General features: G+C 31.7%; 1 protein-coding gene across 1 annotated transcript; it reads right to left on the bottom strand.

Annotated features, from left to right (window-relative positions):
- Positions 1-117: 117 nt before the first annotated feature.
- Positions 118-22555, bottom strand: LOC105325331 (deoxynucleoside triphosphate triphosphohydrolase SAMHD1-like). The gene is made up of 14 exons (XM_066087584.1): positions 22445-22555; positions 20653-20843; positions 17450-17565; positions 16811-16875; positions 16097-16240; positions 15159-15206; positions 10231-10419; positions 10051-10142; positions 9621-9677; positions 6236-6422; positions 4817-4900; positions 3056-3160; positions 2832-2963; positions 118-2704 (listed from the first exon to the last, which is right to left on the bottom strand). Exons 1-14 carry the CDS (start codon positions 22553-22555, stop codon positions 2690-2692), a joined length of 1536 nt encoding a protein of 511 aa, XP_065943656.1. The 3' UTR covers positions 118-2689.
- Positions 22556-23690: the final 1135 nt, after the last annotated feature.

Here is a 23690-nt window from a genome sequence, read left to right as displayed (position 1 = left end):
ATCCCCAGAGTCTTGAAAACCCATATTCTGTAAATTGGATTGTAAATGATAAACTAACGTAAGTATGGTCATCTATAAATTATTATTCTATTTTCAAACTGAAATGTCAACACAGTGTTTATCTTTTTTCACTTTATTTAAAAAACCAAAGATATTACATAGTATAAATTCTTAACATTTAAGGAAAAATAAAGCAATTGACAGGGATAAAACCCTGACTTTATTCCTTTAAAATTCATGTCATAAAGCCCATCACAGTTGGCGCACAAGCACTTTACAACACTGCGCGATCGGAATTTATTATTCACATGAGCTCTTTCATACGTTGCACGTTTTAATGCTCCTCAAAACAGTGGACTTGCACACTATTCAGACGCAACCGAATGCGATCCAAAACGTTCGCACTGCAACGCAAGAACATTAGTACGAACGTTTTACAACGTTTCGTATACTCGTATGAGTGATGCTCGATTTCTTAAGGTCGTAAGATGAATCGTTGCTGTATATGCATGTGTTTTGCGACCATGATATTGTTGTTCAACTTTCTATGTACTCTTGTAACGTTTAATTATTATGGCACGACTTGTAAGCCTCAATATGCCATGCTTTGCCACTAGTATATATACCCTGTATAAGCATCTCCGTTTCAGACCACAATTGACAATACACATTTATTGCATGATGGTGAAGGAAATATGAAGATTTATTTCTCAAAGAAAAATTAAATTTCTAGAGGGCTTCGCCCGAGGAAAATTTGTTTTTCTGGGGGAATAAATCGTCATATTTTTTGAACAATAATGCAATAAACGTTTCATTATACCTAACAACATGATTTTACAAAATTGTTGATTTCTAAAAATTGTTTGACTTTTCAATAGCAATAACGTCGTGATTGTTTTATTTCTTAAGTTACTGAATCATAGATAGTTAAGTTGGTTTTGTGATATAAGGAAAATCATAATGATTAAATATTAATGATGTAATCATATTTGTCTACACGTTTGCTCATATTGACTTTTTCATTCTTATGAAATTGCCTTGTCACGTGACTTTCTAGACCAATCAGATATTAATAATACAATAATCATATTGAGATATATTGATAAATGCCGCTGCATATCTGTTTCTTCTTGGGCGGCATGTTCTCTTGCTTTCAACTATGTCTATTGAAAAGCGTCGGGAATGGGCGGTATATAGTATACCCCCTCTGACGCGCACGAGCATTCGTACCATGGAACGCATGATCGCACGTCCAATCGTATTGGCGCACGTCCAATCGTCCGATCACCTGGTCTCTCGCGCGATCCTATCGCATTATCTTTCAGCATTCGCTTTCATTGATATATCGCATTATTGAATGGTTACATCGAACAACACTCGCTTAGATCGTGCGAATTTGCTACGAATACTTTTTTCAAATGCAATTATTTCGGCAACAGTTTATGATTCATATCTAATCGGTCGCACTAATATTTTATAGCTTCTGCTCATGCGCCAATTTTGACAGGGGCGTTAAATATTCCAAAGTCTAAGTCTACAATAAAAATTGAATAATAACATTTATATTTAGATATATGCTATGGTTTCGAAAATATAGAATGTTAGTTTTGAAGGGCCATTGTCACGATTTTGGTTATATTCAATTTTAGTAATTTTATTGTTGCAAATGCTTTATGAATGTATTTCTAACGATTAAGTAAAGTTTAAGAGGCAGTCATAGAGTTATGACCCTGATACATGGGTCACAACTCTGTCATGTTAACAAGGCCCGTTCCTTGTTTTTATTGACTTAGTGTCAATATACCATTAAAAAATTCAAGCTGATTTGTCTATTTCTTATTCATTTTAAGCATAAATAAACAGTTTCTAGCGCTTAACACATTTATCTTAAGTCTAAAAATTGAATTTTCACTTCAACATTCAAAATGTAAACACAAACTTGGTTTACATAAAAAAGAATTGAAAGCTCTGTAACTCGCTTAAAACTCAACAAATGATGCTCATATTTCGGTTGCCTATTTCAAATATCTTGCTGAAGCATTGTTAACATTACAGTCAGAAAAATAATTATGGACCAAAATCGTGACCATGCCCCATTTAGTCATAAATAAGAACTTATTTAATACATTTAGAACGAAAAATACAACATCTCTTTACACCATCTCACAAAATTGTCAATCTTATTTTATAGGTAGTATTCATATATTATGTAAAATATGTCAATAAACACATTATGTTTTGACAAGTTGAATTCTAACTTATAATCAAGCCACAAATAAGCACCGAATTAAATCCCACCCCGACACAAATATAAAGTAATATCAAAAATGAGTAAATATTGCTTTAAGGGTTAGTCTGGCCAGTTTGGAGTTATATTTTACGTTTTGTTGACAACCTGAATGACCCATTACTTTTCGTGGATATGGTTTTTGATAAGGGGGGTATAACGACTATTATAAAAAGAACAATACAAACAGAATTAGTTTACATGTATAACTTACAAAGAGCAATACTCTTGACATCAATGCAGTACTTTGAGAACGATTTTGTTTGCAGGATAAGTGTGTCAGAGGCTCTTCTAGCGAAGTGTGGATCAAATTAGCTTAATTCTCAAATGGTGTTCATGAATCAGTAGATTTACTGCTAGTTGTTTTCTAGTCTTTAGACTTGACTGGTGTCATTGCATCATCTAACTACCTTTGATCTGGAATAAAATCAACATCATGTGACAGAATCTTTATCATAACTTTAATTATTTGCATAACTCCATAATCGAGTGTATAAGTTTTGATCATTTTCTTTTCGAAGACATAAATGCAGAGAGAATATACCAAAGAACACTTTTGCTCCTTGCACCAGTCATCGAGAGCCTCTCTGGCCTTTTTTAACTTTTCCGCCTCAGTTGTCTTGCAATAGAATCGGATTTGATGTTCCTCAAACGTATCGGGAAGCAAAAACGACACCTAAAAATTCATAATTGTGAGGAATGCAGACATTTTAATTAGATATTGCTTTAAGTAGTGAATAATTTTGTAGGAATTACATTGACTCCTACCTCTCTTTTATATATTTTAGTTGCCTTATCTGGATCATCCTTTTTGTAAAAGCGGACTTCGTCGATTGGGTTTTTGTCTTTCATGCCGTAGTTCAATTTTACAACCTGTAATGAATGTAAACACATACACATTGTCCATTCTTTTTTGTCAAAGTTGAAATATGATTAATTTAAATTAGGTTGTGACATTTGCATTAAAAAGAATAACACGATTTTATTTTTTACAATGCTTTAGAAAGGCATTTTTAATAGGCAGCCAAACTTTGAGTGTCATTTGATGAGTTATAAGCGACTTTCAGAGCTTACAATTCTTCTTATGTAAACAACAACAGGGCATGAGCCTTCTTTACATGACGAAGAATTGTGAGCCCTGTATCTTGCTTAAAACTCAACGTCTGGCACCCAAATTCCATTTGATCATTAGAAATGCATTCCTAAGGCATTGAAAATAATAAAAACAGTAAAATAATATTTGACCAAAATCGTGACCATGCCCCTTTAAGACTTTCCTTTCAAATCAACTACTTGGGTGTTTAATAAGTATTCAAAAAAGTCGCCTGATTGTAATACATGAAAAAAAAAATCATTTTTTAACCTATGAATGCCGTGTTATATTTACTTCCAAAACACTAGGTCAAAAACTTACTGACAGTAATCATTGACTTTTTTAAAATTAGATAGTATTCATCATTTACGCCTTGGTTGAACACTTCTTTATTGAGAAAAGATCTACCCAATTAAATGTTAAAAACAGTTTAAGTAAGACGATGTGACTTGAATAAGTATTAAATAAATGTAGTGTATGCTACAATTTCTCTCTCTCTCTCTCTCTCTCTCTCTCTCTCTCTCTCTCTGTGTTTGTGGGTGTGCTACTAATATTGAAAACATAAGATACTAAATTAAATTTCCTCTGTTTTTCCACAAGTCTATTTTATTTGAGGATAACTTTCTTTAGAGATAAAGGAAATTTAATGATGTGTCAATATTTGGTCGTTTAAACCTGTTTTCTTTGCTTACAACATATTTAACTTCTGAATGCATTAAAACTCTATAAAAATTTGAATTTGTAAACTCAAACACTGAGTACATGTAATCATACTCAAAACATGATTCATATATCAAAACACTTTTTACAGACAGAACATGTTAATCTAGACGCATGTATATTTTGCAGGCTAGGGCAAACAAAATAATGATTTGTTTTTCAGGCACCGCCGCATTAGTAATATTATCGCCACATCAAACTTTTTATCCTTATTTTTCCGGATTTTTCATATCTAATCATTCGGTTTTCTCTATTATGGAATTTTGGAATCGATGTAAACAAACGCTAAGAATAAAGGCTTGTCTCTGTCAGTGAAAACATTATTTTATCTGACACATCTACCCAGTGACCAACCTAGGGGCTACTTAGCCTAAATACAAGTTTATGTAAATATAAGTATATTTGTGGTCGGTTACTTCGCCAGAATTTCCTCAGAAAGAGAGGTTGAAGTTGCCCTTTGTTCTGAGTTTACGATCGTGAAAGTTAACCCCAAATGCAATAATATGATAATCATCTAATTCAAAAGACATCGTTATAGCCTAAGTTACCCCCTGTTGTGATTAATAACTAGCGACTGTCTAATATTTCGAGGTTATAGGCCTAAATATCATAGCTGGTTTCAGAGCATACATAGTTCTGCAAAGACTACAAATGCTACTTTACTTAATTGTTATTTGTATCAAATCTTCAAAAGTCAATTATGATAATATATTTACATCAATAGTTACATCACTTTCGCATAAAGTACTGCCGTTTTCCTTCAGTTTTTTCACATATTTTTGCATTGCTTCCTTAGAAGTCTATAAAAAAAAAATCAACACATTTCAACACATGATTACACATTATATAATACATCAACTTTCTGCTTAATTTAGGAGAAAGCAAAAGACAAGTTTTAAGTTTTTTTTCCTTTCAAGTTATATATCATCTCAATATCAATTGTTTTAAGTAATCTTTTTTTTTCAAATACTTTTTCTATTCATTTTCATTATATATATATATATATATATATATATATATATATATATATATATATATATATTTATATATATATATATATATATATATATGAACGTTCATAACTCAACGGTTCCATACATCGCTAAGAATTTTAATTTTGAGATAATTTTGAGGTAATTTGAGATAATTGATTTCCTTCTAGCTTAATTCATTCAAAGTGTACCAGAATGGTGCGAAATGTTTTTAAACACCTTACAACACCTTACAAGCTTTACAAGGATACAATTTCAAGTTTCTCAAAAAGATCGAACATGATGACGATACACAAAATGTGTTTTTATTTGTTACCTCTTTCAAATATTTGTAAATTGTAATTTATCTAAAATTCAAAATTTCACTTTCTTGATATATGTTAATAATGAGGTCATAACTAGAATACAAATTAAACTTTTTGAAATTTAAAGTACAGTTTGTGTTTAGACACCTTAAAGTTGAACACCGCTTGCAGTTAGCACTGTCTGTCGTGCTTGTCGTCAATCACAGCTATCCCTACAATACCTATGTAAACCGCAGACCCCACCACATTTTAAAGTATTTTGCTGTTACATAGAGGTCTCACCTGTGTGGACGTACATCTTGCCTCACCATGTTACTTGGTTGCGAAGAAAGTATAAAATTTTACGCACTTCTTTTTAGCCAGACGAATCCTAACATCATATAAACAGGTGAATGTATCATTAACAAACAGATTATAAATTTTGAATTAAAAAAACTGCATAAAATTCCAAGATTTCGAAAGAAAAACTATACACGTTGGCCACGAGTGTCAGGTGTGCAATCGGTGTCTGTGTGACGGTGCCTAATTACGAGCGGTGTTCAGCTTAAAAGAGCAGCCAGTTTTTGTTTTAAAATACAATTAATAAGTTCTATTCTTACATTATATTACATCAGAATTAACTTTGTAACCCTTTATAAAACATTTTAGTGCTTTTTAATAACAGAGAAGTATCCTCTATTCATAGCAGCACAAAGATATCTAATTTAACTTAGTTGCTGGCAAATTTTAACAATGTACCGGGTAAATTTCATTTTGCATACCATTGGTTGAAACATTTGGTTTTAGAGCGATGTGGGCAATGTTTAGTTTACATTCATTTTTCTTTTGATATTCTTACCATTTTTTGGGGGAGAAGAGCGTGTCCCAAACACACGTACAACTTTCTTTTCTTAACGTTGATCAATATTTTCTTGGCCTCCTCCAAATTCTTATCTGTTGACCACATTATTTGATCAACAATGGAATCTGTTAAGTTTTCATATGCATCCATGTCCTCTAGAGTCCCCGATATACTGAATGTCTTGCTAAGAAATATTCAAACACCAAATGTTCATTGCATCAGGACATGTAGTATGATCATACAAACAAACCATATTAAATATTGAAGTTCTCTTTAAAGCTCATTGCAACGGATTTAAAACGTGATTTTCTATAAAGAAAATTCGTGCAAATTTGTACAGGAAGACCAAACTTCCAATACATAAGAGGCCCATGGACCACATCGCTCACCTGAGCAACAATGATTACACATGGGCGTTCAATGGATACTGTGTCATAGGGTCCCTCAGTAGAATAACAGAAAATAAATATCCGACTACTACCATGATACTTATGTTTTGCATACACTTTTTTTTTTTTACCGAAAATAAGATCCTATGCAAGGTAATAACTAAATTTTCGGCAGGGGTACACTGTTAATTAGAAGTTCCCTTATTTTAGCCCCTACCCATCACACACATATTTTGATCACTTTATACACCGATCATAATATATTACATTACATGGTACATCTGCTTTCTCAACTTTTTACCCGGTATTATATCTAATGAAAAAACTCACTTAATTTGATATAAGAAAATCGTACATCAATGCGCTCAGATTATTAAATCAAAACCATTTAAAATTTTAATTTGATTAACTCGTGTGACATTGTATAACCTTACTCACTTGCTTGATGAATTAAAACACTCGAACGTAAAATGTTGTCACGTGATATGTTAATGAGTCTTATCAATGTATTCACAGGCAAATCACTCTATTGTACAAAGGCCCACCCATTAGTTCATATTTATTCAAAAACAAGAAATGACTACAAACTAAGATAAATTTTCCCGGTAATATTTTCTCTCTAAGAACAGCAATAATGCAATTAATTATCCCCATAACAAGTATGTGCAAGAACCATGGAAACTGTTTAAAAGATTTCGTTTTTATTTACGTGGGAGTATTACATTAAAGGAAGCATATGGAATCTGAGTTGCGTGTAATTTCTTGTTATCACAAATCTTAGTTATTATCTACATGTTTAAATGTTCCAGCAACGAAACAAACAAAAAAAAAAACAAAAAAAAAGTAGACATTTTTTTTTCACAAATTAGATTGTATTACATAGGATTACACATTGACGACGTCAAGCGTGAAAGTCCAAAGTCGCATAAATTTCATCGGAAAGCATTGTAAACAGGTTAAAAAAAAATAAGTAATCTAACAATATTTTATAAAGTAATTTAGTGTGATTTATTGAGAATTGAACCAAAGAAAAAAATGGTAGAGATGTTAGTTTTATAAATTATTCGCTAAAAGGTATCTAACTTTTTAAAATAATTTCTCGGCCAGGCTTTCCCCAGTCGTTTTTTTATACACAACACCGACTAGATCAACACTACCCGGTATATGTTTATATTTAATTTTTACATGTATCGATAATTTAATCAATGCTTAAATTGAAAAGTGCTGCTAGAATATAGTGTTATGTATTGTTTTAATGCGACATGCCTTGCAAACTGAATAACAGTTGGGAAGGCTTTGAGGACCGGATGAATAACTATTTAATTAGAGAGAAAATAGGAGTATAGCAGCAGTTTTTATATAAAAGGGATGGTTTGCCTTCATTTGATAAGTTTATGGTTCTGTGGCAACCGCAGGGTAGTGATGTTTTATCTCATTTAATGTCAAGGAATACACGTCAAATATTTATAGTTTTCACGTGATAGTGCACCGATGTGGCAGTGATGTAAAACTGCGTCACGATTATTTTGTAATATCTTTTGTTTCAATGATAATGCTAAGTTTTTGTTCTAAATTAAAACATTTTTTTTTTGTAATCTCACGATTTTGAATATAACAGTTAAAATAAGACGCTAAATTGCCCAAATGCTTCATTAACATACCGCGTATTCGTGTCTATAAAAAAATATCAAAATTAGTTAAGATCTCATATAATACATCTTATAAGAAGGGAGTCCAGAGAGAAGTTATAGCAAAACATCCTTATATTTTTTCTGTACAGGTATTAAATAATTAGCGAGACATTTCAAAGGAACAGCCAAAATTTAAGCGTCAATCAAAGAGTTGAAATGAATATAGAGAGCTTAAAATTCTGCTAGGTTTGAGTCATTTTCAACTTATGTTCACATTAATTTATTACATTCAACTTGAGACTTTTTGAATCGGTAGTTCCAATTCAGCATTTAAAATGTAAACGAACGATAGTATGGCCTCAGATTTGCGTGCAAACACAGAATTGTGGGCACAGTTCAGTATCTTACTTTTAATTCGAATCTTGACACCCAAATATGGCTAGAAATTAGAAAACTCTAGACAATCTAGGTATTCAATGTATAGCGACCACATTTTGTACCTAATAAATGAATGGTTCGATATTCTTAATCATACCTCCATAAACGTTTTTCTTTTTAACTTTATAAAAATATGAAATAAAATGAATAATTTAACGCAGATATCTTGACGAAATTAATTTTTTTTCTTTGTCAGGGGATGTATAGATGACCGGCTTCTTATATGTTGTCAGTCATGTGAATTTGGTTCATTTCACTTTCATTGTTATCTAACGATACATATTTGACTAGCTTAAAAGAATTCAAAATTGTTGTTTATCCTTTCATAATACACTGAATACTTTAATGCACAATACCCCATAAATGCACCATATTTTGTTCAATTTGCGCATGTTATCAGTCAGCTATCAAATTTATATATGTTTGATTTCATACGTAAAAATTGCACAGGCGATGTTACAAAGTGTAATTAATGAAATTGAAACGATAATCAAAAGAAACTAGATCTCAGATCTGTTTCTTTTTTTCTTTCAATAAGGATGATCAATACTAAAATAGATAAAATTACACTCAAAGTTCTTGAGAATAATTTAAAAAAATCGCATCCCCATTTTTAACAGTTTAGAGGTAATCTCCGCTTTATATGAAAATTAGCCTTTCATTTCTGCAATTTATTTTCACCTTTCCATAGGGATGCTTTGTGATTAATTTATTTGAAATTGGCCAAATGCTTTAAACGAAGAAGACCAAGATGTGAAAAATTTACAAAGAGCAGACTGACGAACGACAGACAAAATGTTATCAGAAAAGCTAACTGTAGCTTTCAGCCCAGGTGAGCTTAAAAGGGAAAATAGATAAACATCGTTTTCTAATTGTGACAAAACAGAACATTGATATAACTTTGTTAATAGCTGAGTACGGTACTTGTTTTTTCCAGGTATTTTAATGAATTTGTCAGCCATTTTCATTGCCTCCGAAATCCTAAAAGTAAAAAAGCATAGAATATAAATCATGATCATTCCCATTCAAGGCATGGTCATCGATAATATTGAAAAACGAAACTATTTTTGCTACATATGAAAATATATAGAAATATCTGTAATTTCAACTAAGTTTTTTAAGCGTTTTGTTTGAGTTTAAAGAAGAAAAATATTTGACGATGCCTCTTACAAGTCACGTTCAACTTAAATTAAAGTGCCAAAGCAACAGCCACGACTGTAATACTTTTTTTTTCTTTTAACAGCGATTGAAGTGTATAACAAATAGTTGATAAAGGTACGAAAACTAATTGACCTAAAATAGCATGACTTGAACTGTTAATATAATTTATTAAGGAGTGATCTGATTATCATACATTATTTCTATGGTGTTTCCCACACAGTGCTCGTATGCTTCTCGGTATAATCTGACCCGAGTATGAAACATCTCATACAAATTTTGTACTTCCTAAAAAGAGAACATATTTTTTAAGACATTTTGTTATGCATACCCATTCAAAAAAGAAGACTTTCTACCAGATATTCATGAAAATAACCTTATCTCTAAAGCATATCTGCTTTTCATCCTGCTCTTTATCCTGCTTTTGCACCTCAACCTCCACCACTCTGGCAGATTTCATGCATCGAGTATGATCAAAGCTGTTCGCAATTCCGAGCATGTGGCAATCCCGAGCAAAGTAGTCCCATTTATCCACATCAATCCCATTTCTCTTGTTGGCAACAATCTGTAAAGGGTATCATGGTAAATTAAAAAATACAAAAACATTCAAATCCGCTTATTTGAGCAACGCAACAAAAATTTGACATAAATTCAAAAGTTGAGAAGATTGAAGCAAAAAATGCATTCAACACCTTGTTTATTCAGGTTTTGAGTTCTCAAATTCGGATTGTTATAAAGATTTATTTATGAGTAAAATGTGTTCTAAACACAAAAGTTATGTATGAAATGAACTATAATTGACAAAACATTCGTAATTTTTACTATACTATAGAATTAGGTTCAAACAAAGTTAGAGCTTAAGCAAAAAAGAGGAAATTTGGACAAAATTGTTCAGAATTTGATTTTCACTGAAACATTTTTTGTTGTACTGTAATATTCATAGTTAAGATTCTATTTATTAATCAACATCATTATATATATTTTCTGTTGGTTTTATCTCTCTCTTTTTCATTTAGACAATTGTAAGGCACACACTACAAAATTATTAATAACTGCTAAACAATGATAAACTCAAAATTTGATCATTGACCTCATATAAATTTTATGCCAGCAGAGTATAATCACTATACTTAATTTAAAACTATAATTGTTTTAGTATTATCATCATTCAGTTTTTTGTTAAATTGAATCAAAAATGGGTAGGGAATTGAAAACTGATAGAGGAAATTTGGACTGGAATATTATTGAAATTGTGAATTTGAACTAAATGTTTTTTGCTATTTTGTGTCACTGCCTGTCATGAACGGTATATTATTTTTAAAGTGTTAAGCTATTTGTATTATTTTCACAATAAACAAATCTCAATTATAGTGTTAAATTTTTTGTGGTTTTTCCTATCTTTTCAACAAAATATTCAAAGGCCAATAACTCAAAAAGTAGGTGATTGATCTACTCTTTTGAAAGTGATAAAAAACAATGCCATGAAAGGTCTAAAACGCAATAGATAGTGTTTCATTATCAACAGTAGACTTTTTTCCTTCTGAGTAAACGTTTACCTTAAGTCTCGCACTATATATATATATATATATATATATATATATATATATATCAGGCAAAGGGTAAACGTAATCTAGTAATCGTAATCGATTGTAATTATTACTCTTTTTCAAGTAATCGACAGTAATATGTAATCGAATAGATTTTCGATTACTTGTAATCGTAATTTACTCGATTACAGCTAAAAATTTCAGTGTTATTATAATTACTTTTTCGATTTCTTTTGATTACTCTTCACATAATTATTTTGTGATGCTCTTGTTAATAGAAAAATACTTTACAAGTGTTATTTATAATATTATGAACAGAATAAAATTGATTGTATCCATGTTGTATGATTTTCCACTTTTACTTAAAATATAATATTGGTTAACTTGTCAGTTAAATATAGAAACATATAATCAGTTGTTCAGTATGCGTTAACAATGCCTTGTAAATTTTTTTAGATTATTTAACCTAATGTGTCTTAAAAAAAACAACCCACTAAAGCTACCTATTGATTGACCATTATTGAGAGAGAAAGAGTACAATATAACTGCCTATTGATTGGCCATTATTGTGATAGAAACAGAGGGAAAGAGTGGAGAGAGAGGGGGGTATACATGTACATGTATTTTGTGTCTATTTTGCCAGAAAAACAGACAAAGAGGTTTGTAAGTGTCACTAAGGGTGTTTGTCTTGGTCAGTTAAGGAATCCACAATGCTGTAAATGAGGTGTGACCACCCTACAGTTTAGAAAACAATTAAACTATGGCCCCAGTAAGTTTTAAATTTTAATTAGAACAATTAAAAGCGCTAAAAACAATTAATTCAAGTCAGGAAGCAATGTTCGCTCAGTTACTTTTGCATATTGTCATTAATAGTTTAATTATCAAATTTCAATCAATTTCTGATTTTCAAGAAACCAATAATAACAGAATAATTATGATAACAAAAGGTGCAAGGTATAAATTTTACCTAAACCTTACTAAAAACATTCCCTCGTTTACTTAATTTTATAGACTGATTTCTTCATATTGATTATACTTTGACATGTGGATAAGCAGTAGAAATTATTAAAATGTTATTTTAATAAGAGTGCAATAGTAAGTCTCAAATTTTTATATCATTCCTAATGAAAATCTCTTTTTAACTCTAAATTTAATAAACTTCAATAATTTATACACTATGTTCAGAAGAGGTATAATTACATTTTAGTGAAAAATAATAACGCGGGGGTGTTAAGGAAGCATATGGAATCTGAGCTACATGTAATTCCGTGAAATCACAAATCTTATTTATTATGTACATATTCAAATATCTAAGCAACTAAACGTAGATCAAAGACAAATAAAAAATACTGAAGACAATTTTTTTTCCAGAAATTAGTTTGTATTATGTAGATTTACACATTGATGACGTCATGACTAAAAGTTGAATGTCGTGTAAATTTGATCGGAGAGCATTGTAAACATATTCAAAATATAACTAATCTAAGAACTCTAATAAAGTATTGTGGTGTGATTTATTGAGAATTGAACATAAGAATACTTGGGGAGATGTTAGTTTTATCAATCATTCGCTAAAAGGTATGTAAATTTCCTTTTATTTCTCGGCCAGGCTTTCCTCTGTCGTTGTTTACGATATTAAAATCCGACTAGAACAACACTACCCCGTATATATTGAACTTGAAATTTTATACGTATCGTTAGTTTGATCAATGCTTAAATTGAAAAGTGCTGCTAGAATCCTTTGTTGTGTGTTGTTTTGATGCAATTTGCCGTTTTCCGTGCAAACTATATAAAAGTTGAGAAGGTTTTACGAGAACCGGATAAATAACTTTTCAAAAAGGAAAAACATAGGATTCTAGCAGCGGTTTTGATTAAACTGAGATGTTTTGCTTTCACTTGGTATGTTTATTTTATTTTTGAAACCGCGGGGTAGTGTTGTTCTATCTCATTTTATGTTAAGGAATATACGTAAGCTATTTATAGTTGTTACGTGATAATGCACCAATGTGGTAGTTATGTACTACCCGATTTTATTGCACTGAAATCTATTTTAAAGGATAATACTAAGTTTTTGATCTTATTCAAAATAATTATTTAATTTCACGATTTTGAGTAAAACAGTCAAAATAAGACGCTAAATTGCCCATATGCTTCCTTTACACCCCCGCGAAAAGTAATCGATTATTAATCGATTACTTGTTTTAAAGTAATCGATTACAATCGATTACAAGACAAAAATGAGTGTAATCGATTGATGATCGATTACACAAAATTCCACTATGTAATCGATTATTATGTGATTACATGTTTAAGTAATAGTGCCAATGCCTGATCTTAATTTTTGCTTTGACAGTGATGCCATAAAAGGATGTTTTATAAAAATCTGTGACACATGACTATCAGTACGTATAACACATAATATGAAAATAAAAATCAAGAGTTTGGGATTTGCACCGCTCTTCATAAGCTTTTGACTAAACAGAAAAAAATATTATGTAGGTTTACGACTTCGAAATCATTGAACGAATCCAGTTTTAAATTTCTGTGACTTATTGTTGTTACCGATCAGAAGATGAACATAAAACCGAAATATTTTAGCAATATGGCTGCTCCCATCAACACTTTGTTTATAGTGATCGAATCTGTGAAAAGACGAATCCACTCGGAATAAAAACCAATAGCCTTAAGTTATTCTTTTTTAGATTTACTTGACACCGGTTTACGCTGATCACAATTAAACAATTATAATCAGTCTTGAATCATCGTTTCTCACCGGATCATGCAAACTTTTATGATACGAACGCGCGATGTTTCTAACCCAGTCAAAATATATCTATTCGGACAATGGTTTATGTAAAACGGAGCGGATCAGAAACTCTTGACTTTTGAAGATGCAAATAAGTATAATAACAAAAACCTTTTTTCGGTTGAAAAAATAACCTACAGTTCAAAAGTTGGTTTGTAAATCGAGATATCAATGAAACTGACAATGAATAAAATCACTTTTCGGGAGTTGATTTTAATCAACTCTCCTATGGCAAACCGAAAGTGAAACAGTGTTTGGACCTAAGCACAAATCATCACCGCTGACAAGACTTAGATCTTGAAAATAACAGATAAACTCGGTGTACTGTATGGTGAACCATTAATTTGCAAGGGAACGTATTTATGAATACCTTGAAAATAGTCAGATATTAAATAGTACGAATACTTTAGACATTTATTGTAGTCGTATATATTCCTACGCCAGAGTTCAATTTAGTCTCGTTCAACCAGATGCTTGGCTGTATCCGTAAATCTCAGACGAACAGAGAGTCTCTCTTGGTAGTCGGTGATTAACGGAGACAGCCGAGTGTCTGGTTGAACGAGACTAGAGGAGTTCAATATTGCTTTGATCCAGACGTTTACAATTTTTAAAAATCTTTCGATTACTGATACTCAGTTTGATAGAATTATTTTTTTTAACTATCACACAACATGATTTATATGGGGTTTTCTCGAAATTCTTGTCGGAAAAGTTCGAGAATTCATATCATAATAATGTGCGTAATTCAAATACAGATTAGAAACTACTTGTCATGCGAAATAACATATGGTTGATTTTAGAATTAACAAAAATCGATAAAATCAACTCCCGTCAGTACTTCAGTACTTTGATTAAATGTTAAATACGACCCTCACCACCACCACCACTACAAAAAACGATTGTTCCTAACAACAAAGAACAAAAAGTATCATTAAATCTGCCAAGAGTTACCTCATAAAGAAATCTCTTTTTTTGATCCCTTCCTTCGTATGGCCAGCCCTGAAAGACCAACAAAAAAACATATGCATCAGTCATATTTTATCATTAGTCTACGACACACAGAAACACTTTTATGTATGTTTAAAAAAAATACTTAAAATTGATTGCACCGTAGCCCCCGGTCTGAACAAAAATCGGATTGACGACCTCGGAGCTACAGTGCCGTCAATTTTGATTTTTTTAAATTCCTTATTTTCAAAGTTGAGAATAAAATAGAGTAATATATTGCAACAGAAATGGGTAAAAAAAAACCCAATGATACTGCTAATTTAGTTAAAATTAAGAAGACTATGTGAATGTAGAAAAAGCAAATATATATCGTAAATCGTGTCATTTGTCTGTATTAATATTGTGTCAATATCGCCTTTAAAATTTAGATAAATAGGTGACAAAACTTCATTAAGAACTATGCAAACAAAACAGAATGCAAACAATAGGAAATTACGTCCAAAAGACTAAAAGCGTTGAAAAAACAATAAAACATTTATGGAATTTGTTTCTCGCACAGATATCAAATATCATGCAAAACTATAATCATACTATTACGAGCAAATGCCATGTTCTAGATGAACAGAAACTGTCAAAAGTTAGTAAATCATTGATATAATCTTGTGATATTTCCTTTTTATGACAACTAATGTAATTCACATAAAAATACAATTCATTGGTGGCCCAATAGGTTTCAAATGTATACAATTCATGAAAGTCTAAGCATTTAAAAAGTTATATAAACGAGTTATCTCCGATTGATAAGAGAATATTTCAAGTAAATTTTACCTGGTGGTATATCAAGTCCATAATGCTATATTCCCTTATCTACCATTCACAAAATGTTTCAAAATAGGCATTACCGTTTTTAAGCAAAAATCATAAAGAATTATTTTATGTACCCGATTCTCATCCTTGGTATCGAGTAGTTCCGTTATGAATTTTTTGTTCGTGTTCAGGTCTTCTTTAAAATGAAGTCTAAAATCTGTGTCCAATTCGTTTTCTTTTACTAAGTGATGGAACATTTTTACAGACAGAGATTCATGCTGAAATAAAACCAAGAACGCTTTAGACCTTTTAAAAACTGCGTGCTAATCATTGAACCCTTGAATTATAGCATTCATGCTGCAGTTCTCAGTAGTTAAGGCAATAAGGATTTTACTGTTTTAAATTGAAACATGCTTGATCAAAAGTATAAATTACCATTACTTCCCAATTATACTTATTCACTTAAAGAGACATTTCAGCTCATTTTGCGCACATTCCATAAAATGACAATTTTCCCATGACCTGAATGAATTTTTTGCAAAGGTCAGAACTTTAACAAAAATTACGCTTTGTGGAATTTACAAAATTTTCATTGCTGTCCGTCAAAATCAGGTATTGTAAATAAAACTTTAAAAAATCGAATCGATATGATATAAGTTCTGAATTTCGGAAAATCTTTGACACACAACTTGTAGTTTATTATTGCAACTTACAACACATGCAAAGCTTTTATACTTTAATTTAACTGTGTTTAAAAAAACACACAAAGAAGAGGAAAACAGGCTGTAGTGTCTCTTTCAAAAATCTGTTAATTTTTTTATACTCGCCCTTCAAGATAACAAAATTACCCTAGTTTCATTGCCGATACTTGGTAAGAATCTGCCATCAAACATGTGAGAAAATGGTCCGTGTCCTATAGCAACAGATCAGTCAGTCAAATTTAAATTGAAGTTCAATGAAACAATTCTTAACTCAACTTTTTGTTATCGTAATGCAATGCATATCCCTGAAACTTGACACACACACACACACACACACACACACACACACACACACACACACACACACACATATATATATATATATATATATATATATATATATATATATATATATATATATATATATATATATATATATATATATATACAGTTTTCACCGAGATTTTTGAAAATAAATATAAATGAAGCCAATATCTTTGCTCACACTACCAATTGTTTCAAGTGCAGAATAAAGTCCTTGTTGTAAAGCCTCTTTGTCTCCATGTCTGTACTTTTAATTTGTTTTTCCATTCAGATGTTCATAATATAAAGAATATTTCTTTTTAATGTATGTTTCCGTTTCCACACAAATGGATTATTTCACATTAAAAAAACATGCTTAGGAAAAAAAATGCTCAATTATTAAAGTAAGAGACAAGAAGAAAAAAACCCCAATGATCGTGACGTACGGAAACCGATTGCAATAGCTAGACCAAACGTAAATACCCAAGTCGTGACACAGTCCAGCAATCTGTACACACAAAACATCATCGTCAGTGATGTTCAATTCTGATTGTCCTACTCTCAAGGCGGAGACGAACTGTCCAGCTAAATGGCAAACGCTGAAAAAAGGCGGAAAATAACGTTATATATAATTCATAATTTACCTGGTATGCATTTTTAGTTTTATACAACGAAAAGATAACCATATAACATCTAGAATCAATTGGGATTAACTTTGTTTTAATTTATTTGCCTTAAAATTTGAACCAAAAGTATAGTTATATCCATGTTTTAAAAAAATTGATTTATTTTGATCATAGCAACATCTATACAGTCTTTGCAGTTCTGTGTCCTTTTTGAATAAGTTCTCCTAAAATGGTCATTTCAACAATATATATTTCTAAAAAGACATAGATTATGTCAAGTAGTTTGTTCTAAGATAATTTGTTGTAAACAACAAATAACTTTATAACATTGCCATTATACTTATATATATATATATATAGAGAGAGAGAGAGAGAGAGAGAGAGAGAGAGAGAGAGAGAGAGAGAGAGAGAGAGAAATGTTTTCAGTAGACGATAACACAATAATCCATTTCTTTCAAATTTAATCCAGAGCGCTTTCGCCTGATCGGCTCTTCAGTGGATTTCAAATTATAACAGAAATAACAAACGTTGACGTCGTTATTATGACGTCATAAAGTAGACAACGTCACGAACAGTGTAAACAATATTTGGAGATGGCGGCAAATATTTTTTACAAACACATGTAAACGTAATAAAATATGTACAAATGATATTGTTTTAAAATAAGAGGTTATTGAAATGAAAGCTAAATAAAGTCAATGCAGAATAAATAATGCAATTATCGATTAAGTTTAGGTTTAAATTTTTTTTATGAAATATTGTTCTTTTGCAAGTCGCAGCTGATCACTTTCCTCGCGGACTTTGTAAAATGGAAAAATTTCAAACCGGCTTCTCCCGCACATATCAAAATGTTCACTACACGGAGTGTTACGAACAGAAGGATCCCTTATCTGCTGCTTATGTACCCTCACACGGTCGGCTAGTTTGGTCCCTGTTTGGCCAATGTAATTTTCTTCGCATCCATTACAGGTCATGCAATAAATGATATTTTTAGATTTGCAGTTCATATTAGAGTTGATTTTGAAAACTGTACCGTTTTTAAATGAAATTGTTTGTCCTGTCTGAATATAGGCGCAAGTCCCACATCGAGAATCCTCGCATTTTGAAACCCGAAAAATTTCTTTAGTCGAAGTAAATTTGGCTCTTGTAAGAAGTTTTTTAAGGTTAGGGGGTTGTCGTCTGCTGTAGATAAGATTTTTTTCCTTTATAATATCCTTTAGAATTTTTGACTGATGTAAAATCGGTAAACAATGCCTCGTGGTATCGAAAATATTATGATTTCTAGGATTGTAGGTTACGACAAGCGGGATCTCTGTAAATTTGGCTCTTGTAAGAAGTTTTTTAAGGTTAGGGGGTTGTCGTCTGCTGTAGATAAGATTTTTTTCCTTTATAATATCCTTTAGAATTTTTGACTGATGTAAAATCGGTAAACAATGCCTCGTGGTATCGAAAATATTATGATTTCTAGGATTGTAGGTTACGACAAACGGGATCTCTGTGGAACTGTTTCCGGGTGTTTTCTCCCTGTTGAATTTTCGTAGTTCAGAAATAGGTACTTGTTTTGCATTTCGTATGGCTTCAGCCACAAGACCGTCGGGGTATTTTTGTCTACAAAGAAATGTTTTGAGTTCCTCCAATCTTTTGTTTCTTCTTTCTTCATTTGAAACTATTGTGCATATCCTTCTGGCCATATTAAATGGAATGTTGCGTTTCGTATGAGCAGGATGACATGAATTAAAAAGAAGGTACTGGTGACTGTCTGTTTTCTTGTAAAATAAATCGGTAGAAATATTGGTATTTTCCTTAATTATTAATACGTCCAAGAAGGGGAGCTCTTTCTCATTGGTATCGATCGTGAATTGAATGTTTTCATGCAGATCATTGAGTAACTTGTGAACATTTAATAAATCGTCGCGTGATCTGTTCCAAAAAATAAAACAGTCGTCCAGGTAACGCTTCCATTGATTTTTTATGTAATTTGCAAAATCATCTCCAAATATTTCATGGGTTTCAGCATACATTTTTTCCTCAAGAAAGCCTAATACCAAGGTTGCATATGTTGGTGCAACTTTAGTGCCCATTGCCGTTCCTTTGATTTGTAAATAGTATTTATCGTCAAAAAAGAAATGATTGTTTTCAAGAATGAGTTGTAATCCTTCCAATATAAACTCTTTTGGAAATCTTTGGTCAATTTGGTGACCTTGCTTGTCCATCCAGAAAGAAATTGCTTCTAGCCCTAAGTTGTGCGGAATGTTCGTATAGAGACTAGTGACATCAAAGCTTACTAAAGTGGTGTTGTTTTCCAAGGGATCCTTCTGTTCGTAACACTCCGTGTAGTGAACATTTTGATATGTGCGGGAGAGGCCGGTTTGAAATTTTTCCATTTTACAAAGTCCGCGAGGAAAGTAATCAGCTGCGACTTGCAAAAGAACAATATTTCATAAAAAAATTTAAACCTAAACTTAATCGATAATTGCATTATTTATTCTGCATTGACTTTATTTAGCTTTCATTTCAATAACCTCTTATTTTAAAACAATATCATTTGTACATATTTTATTACGTTTACATGTGTTTGTAAAAAATATTTGCCGCCATCTCCAAATATTGTTTACACTGTTCGTGACGTTGTCTACTGTATGACGTCATAATAACGACGTCAACGTTTGTTATTTCTGTTATAATTTGAAATCCACTGAAGAGCCGATCAGGCGAAAGCGCTCTGGATTAAATTTGAAAGAAATGGATTATTGTGTTATCGTCTACTGAAAACATTGTTCTATATCGTTACCTATACCAAGGACTTACTCGTTTATATATATATATATATATATATATATATATATATATATATATATATATATATATATATATATATATATATATATATATATAAATATAATGGCAATGTTATAAAGCTATTTGTTGTTTACAACCTATTATATATATTATATATATATAAATTAAAAATGAGGTAAACATTTTTGATGAATCTAGCATATTCTAAAAATAGACAGACCTACCAAACATTGAATCTAAAACAAAGGTTTAAATACAAACCCTATAGAATGTTCAAATCGATTGTGACTTGCGCCAGGATAAACAAAATAGGTTCCCCCAACTTGTTTAATGGATCGAAGTCTTTGGAATTGAGGAGTGTCGATAATTTTCACACACAAAGGGTGAATTTCAATGTGGCCGTGAATAGAGTCATTGAATATCTGTAATGTAGATAGTAATTCGTTGGTTAGCTTTTACTTAAACAACAAGAGGTCAAAAGGCCATATTGCTCACCCAGCTATCATTGTTCATGGATCTTTTAAGCAGCTGAATCAGCTTTATATACTGAAATGCATTTATCTAAGCCAGTGTTGTGTCAACTGCTGTTAAGCCAATAGTTTAGAGTCCAGATGCTTTATTTTAAAATAATATTTCAAACTTAAGCATTGCAGTTTATTAAATACAAATATTTTGAAAGGGTTTTACCAACACATTCAATTTCTGAGTATTAAACCTTTCCTAAGACCAATTACAGGTACGGAAGGGATAATAGTTTAACAATTAAAATTCTAAAGGACTGTGTGCGGTATGGTCAAATATCTGCCCCCGATTTCAGCCAATTTTTAAATAGTATCATATAAAAATGAAATCTTCACAAATTATTGTAGAGAGGATGCCTATAACTTTAATAATGATTTTAGTCATCATTGCTCACTCCCTGTTTATCTATGACGTCACCTAAATGACCTAATTCCCGCAAATTTGCAAACAAATGAAGATATTCTCATTTTTGGTCTATATTTTGCAATCGGAAGTATAGAGCGCAGGTCTGCTCAAGTGCGATTTTAACATATGTTTTTCTTCAGATAGTTATACATATTATACTAAAAAATGGTACTTGAGCAAGCCTGCGCTCGATGTTTCCCAGTCGAATAACCATCGGAAAACACCCATATTTTGCTACAAAACATCAATTTATCAACATAATGCAATATTCATGACGTCATTTCTACATTATGACGTCACTGTGGTGATAACCTTTTACACCTTTATTTCCAATATGATTTTAACTATCTTTCACCTTATTTTAAAGCTCTTTCTAAAACTTTGATTTTGGGGGGCAAAAATTGCATAAAACCGCACTTAGTCCTTTGTTTCTATGTATAAATTTGAATATTTCCTTATCAAGTTGGGGTTAAACAATAGGTTCAAAGATAACACTTTGAACAATTTAGAATCTACTCTATATTCGGATGCTTGCATAATTAATTAGAACACACTGAAGCATGAAAGTTCTCCAAAAAAAATTCAATTTTCAATTATAAGATAGTGGCTGCTACTGATGAATCTTAATTGCGTTACAGGTGCATCATCAAAAAACATTTAATGTTCACTTTGTTTATATCCAGTCTTCTTCAACGTCAAACTAAACGAGCAAATCAGTAGGTAAAAAATGACCTACTGTTATTAAAAATTGATCTATGTGCACAACAAAAAATCTGATATACAATGACGAATTTTACCTCCTTTGTACCTTTTTACATGTATTACATATATAAGGAAATACACAATGCAATCACTTGGACCAATGTACGAATCAGTATGTTCAACCTCACAACACTAAAGAGTTCCATAAAGAAAAATACCCAAAGTTGTACTTCGATTACATTGCTCGCTTTAAATGAAGGAATCGATTTTTACAGTACAAAGAATTTTTTTTTTAATATGACTAAAATCGCATCAAAAGACTCGATTGCCATGGTAAATTAAAACAAATATTGATTATTGCTTTAAATCTCAAATCAATTAATGGGCCCCCTTTTGGGACTTTCTTGGTGTCCTTCAGCGGTACGATATTTTGGACTGGGCTCTTCAGTATCGATAAGTCTCCGTCTTTTTTGCCCTGAATGTCTGTCTGAGATTTGAGATCCAATGACGACATTTGCATTCCTGACATGTCCATCCTTACCTGCTGACGTTATAAGATCACACCAAAACGCATTATTATACTTTCATGTTAAATACTGAAATCTGATTGGTTTAGAAGCAGTTCATAATCCGTTCTATTACCCTCAACGTAAGCAACATACATAGCAACGGGTAACACAATTAATTGTTACATGCGCCAATATTAGGCGCGTACGGTTCGCCGTAAACTTCACGTTACTTCTGTATAAAAGCAGTAAATAATTCTCTAAAGCTTCGCGTCGGTTGACAATGGTTTCCTCGGGATGTCAATTTCAACTGTTATTCTCCCAAACAGGCATTATTTATATATTATGTTTCTACGTAGGTTATCGCATTTGACACAAATGCAGAGGCGTGCCAAAAGTAAAGATAATTTAGATTTTTCTTTCCCTTATTTTCGTCAATAACGTAAAGTGAATATCTCAGGTAACAATATATAAAAAGTGCCTGTTTGGGAGGGTACCAGTTAAAATGGACACCCCGAAGAAACCATTGTCAATTGACGCAAAGCGGAGGTTGACAATGATTATCGAGGGGTGTCCATTTCAACTGTTATCCTCCCAAACAGGCATTATTTATTTTATTGTACTGAATGTCTTAATTTTAGAGATTTTTTTACTGCTTTTATAAAGAAATGACGTGAATTTTACAGCGAACCGTACGCACATGATTTACGCGCATGTAACAATTCGTTGTCTTACCCGTTGCTAAGTGTGTTGCTAACGCTGAGGGTAATAGAACGGATGTCAACTGCGTCTAAACCAATCAGATTTCAGTATTTAGCATGAAAGTATAATAATTCAAAATTATCCCTCTTGTTTTGCAAACAGAAAGTTATGACGTAGAAGACTGACTTTAGGGGTTACCGGAAGTGGGACATTGTCTGCTGTCTATAACTCTATATACCGCCCGTATATTCAAAAATGGTAACAAAACAAAAGGAGAGCTGTCATTGATAGAAAGAAATGCATTGTTGAGTTAAAAGAGTGGGTATCAATGGGTCACAGATTGCTAACCAAACAAGGCATCTACTTTCAACTTTGTATGAAGTTTTGACATGTTTGAAAGACCGAGGAAGTGTAGAAAGTAGGAGGCCATTTTTGATATTTGGAAGCTTAATTCTGTCAAAA

The sequence above is a fragment of the Magallana gigas genome, chromosome 1 (genome assembly GCF_963853765.1).
Source record: "Magallana gigas chromosome 1, xbMagGiga1.1, whole genome shotgun sequence".
In the NCBI taxonomy this organism is placed as follows: Eukaryota; Metazoa; Mollusca; class Bivalvia; order Ostreida; family Ostreidae; genus Magallana; species Magallana gigas.
The sequence above is the reverse complement of the archived record's forward strand: the minus strand, read 5'-3'. Positions and strand labels throughout refer to the sequence as shown.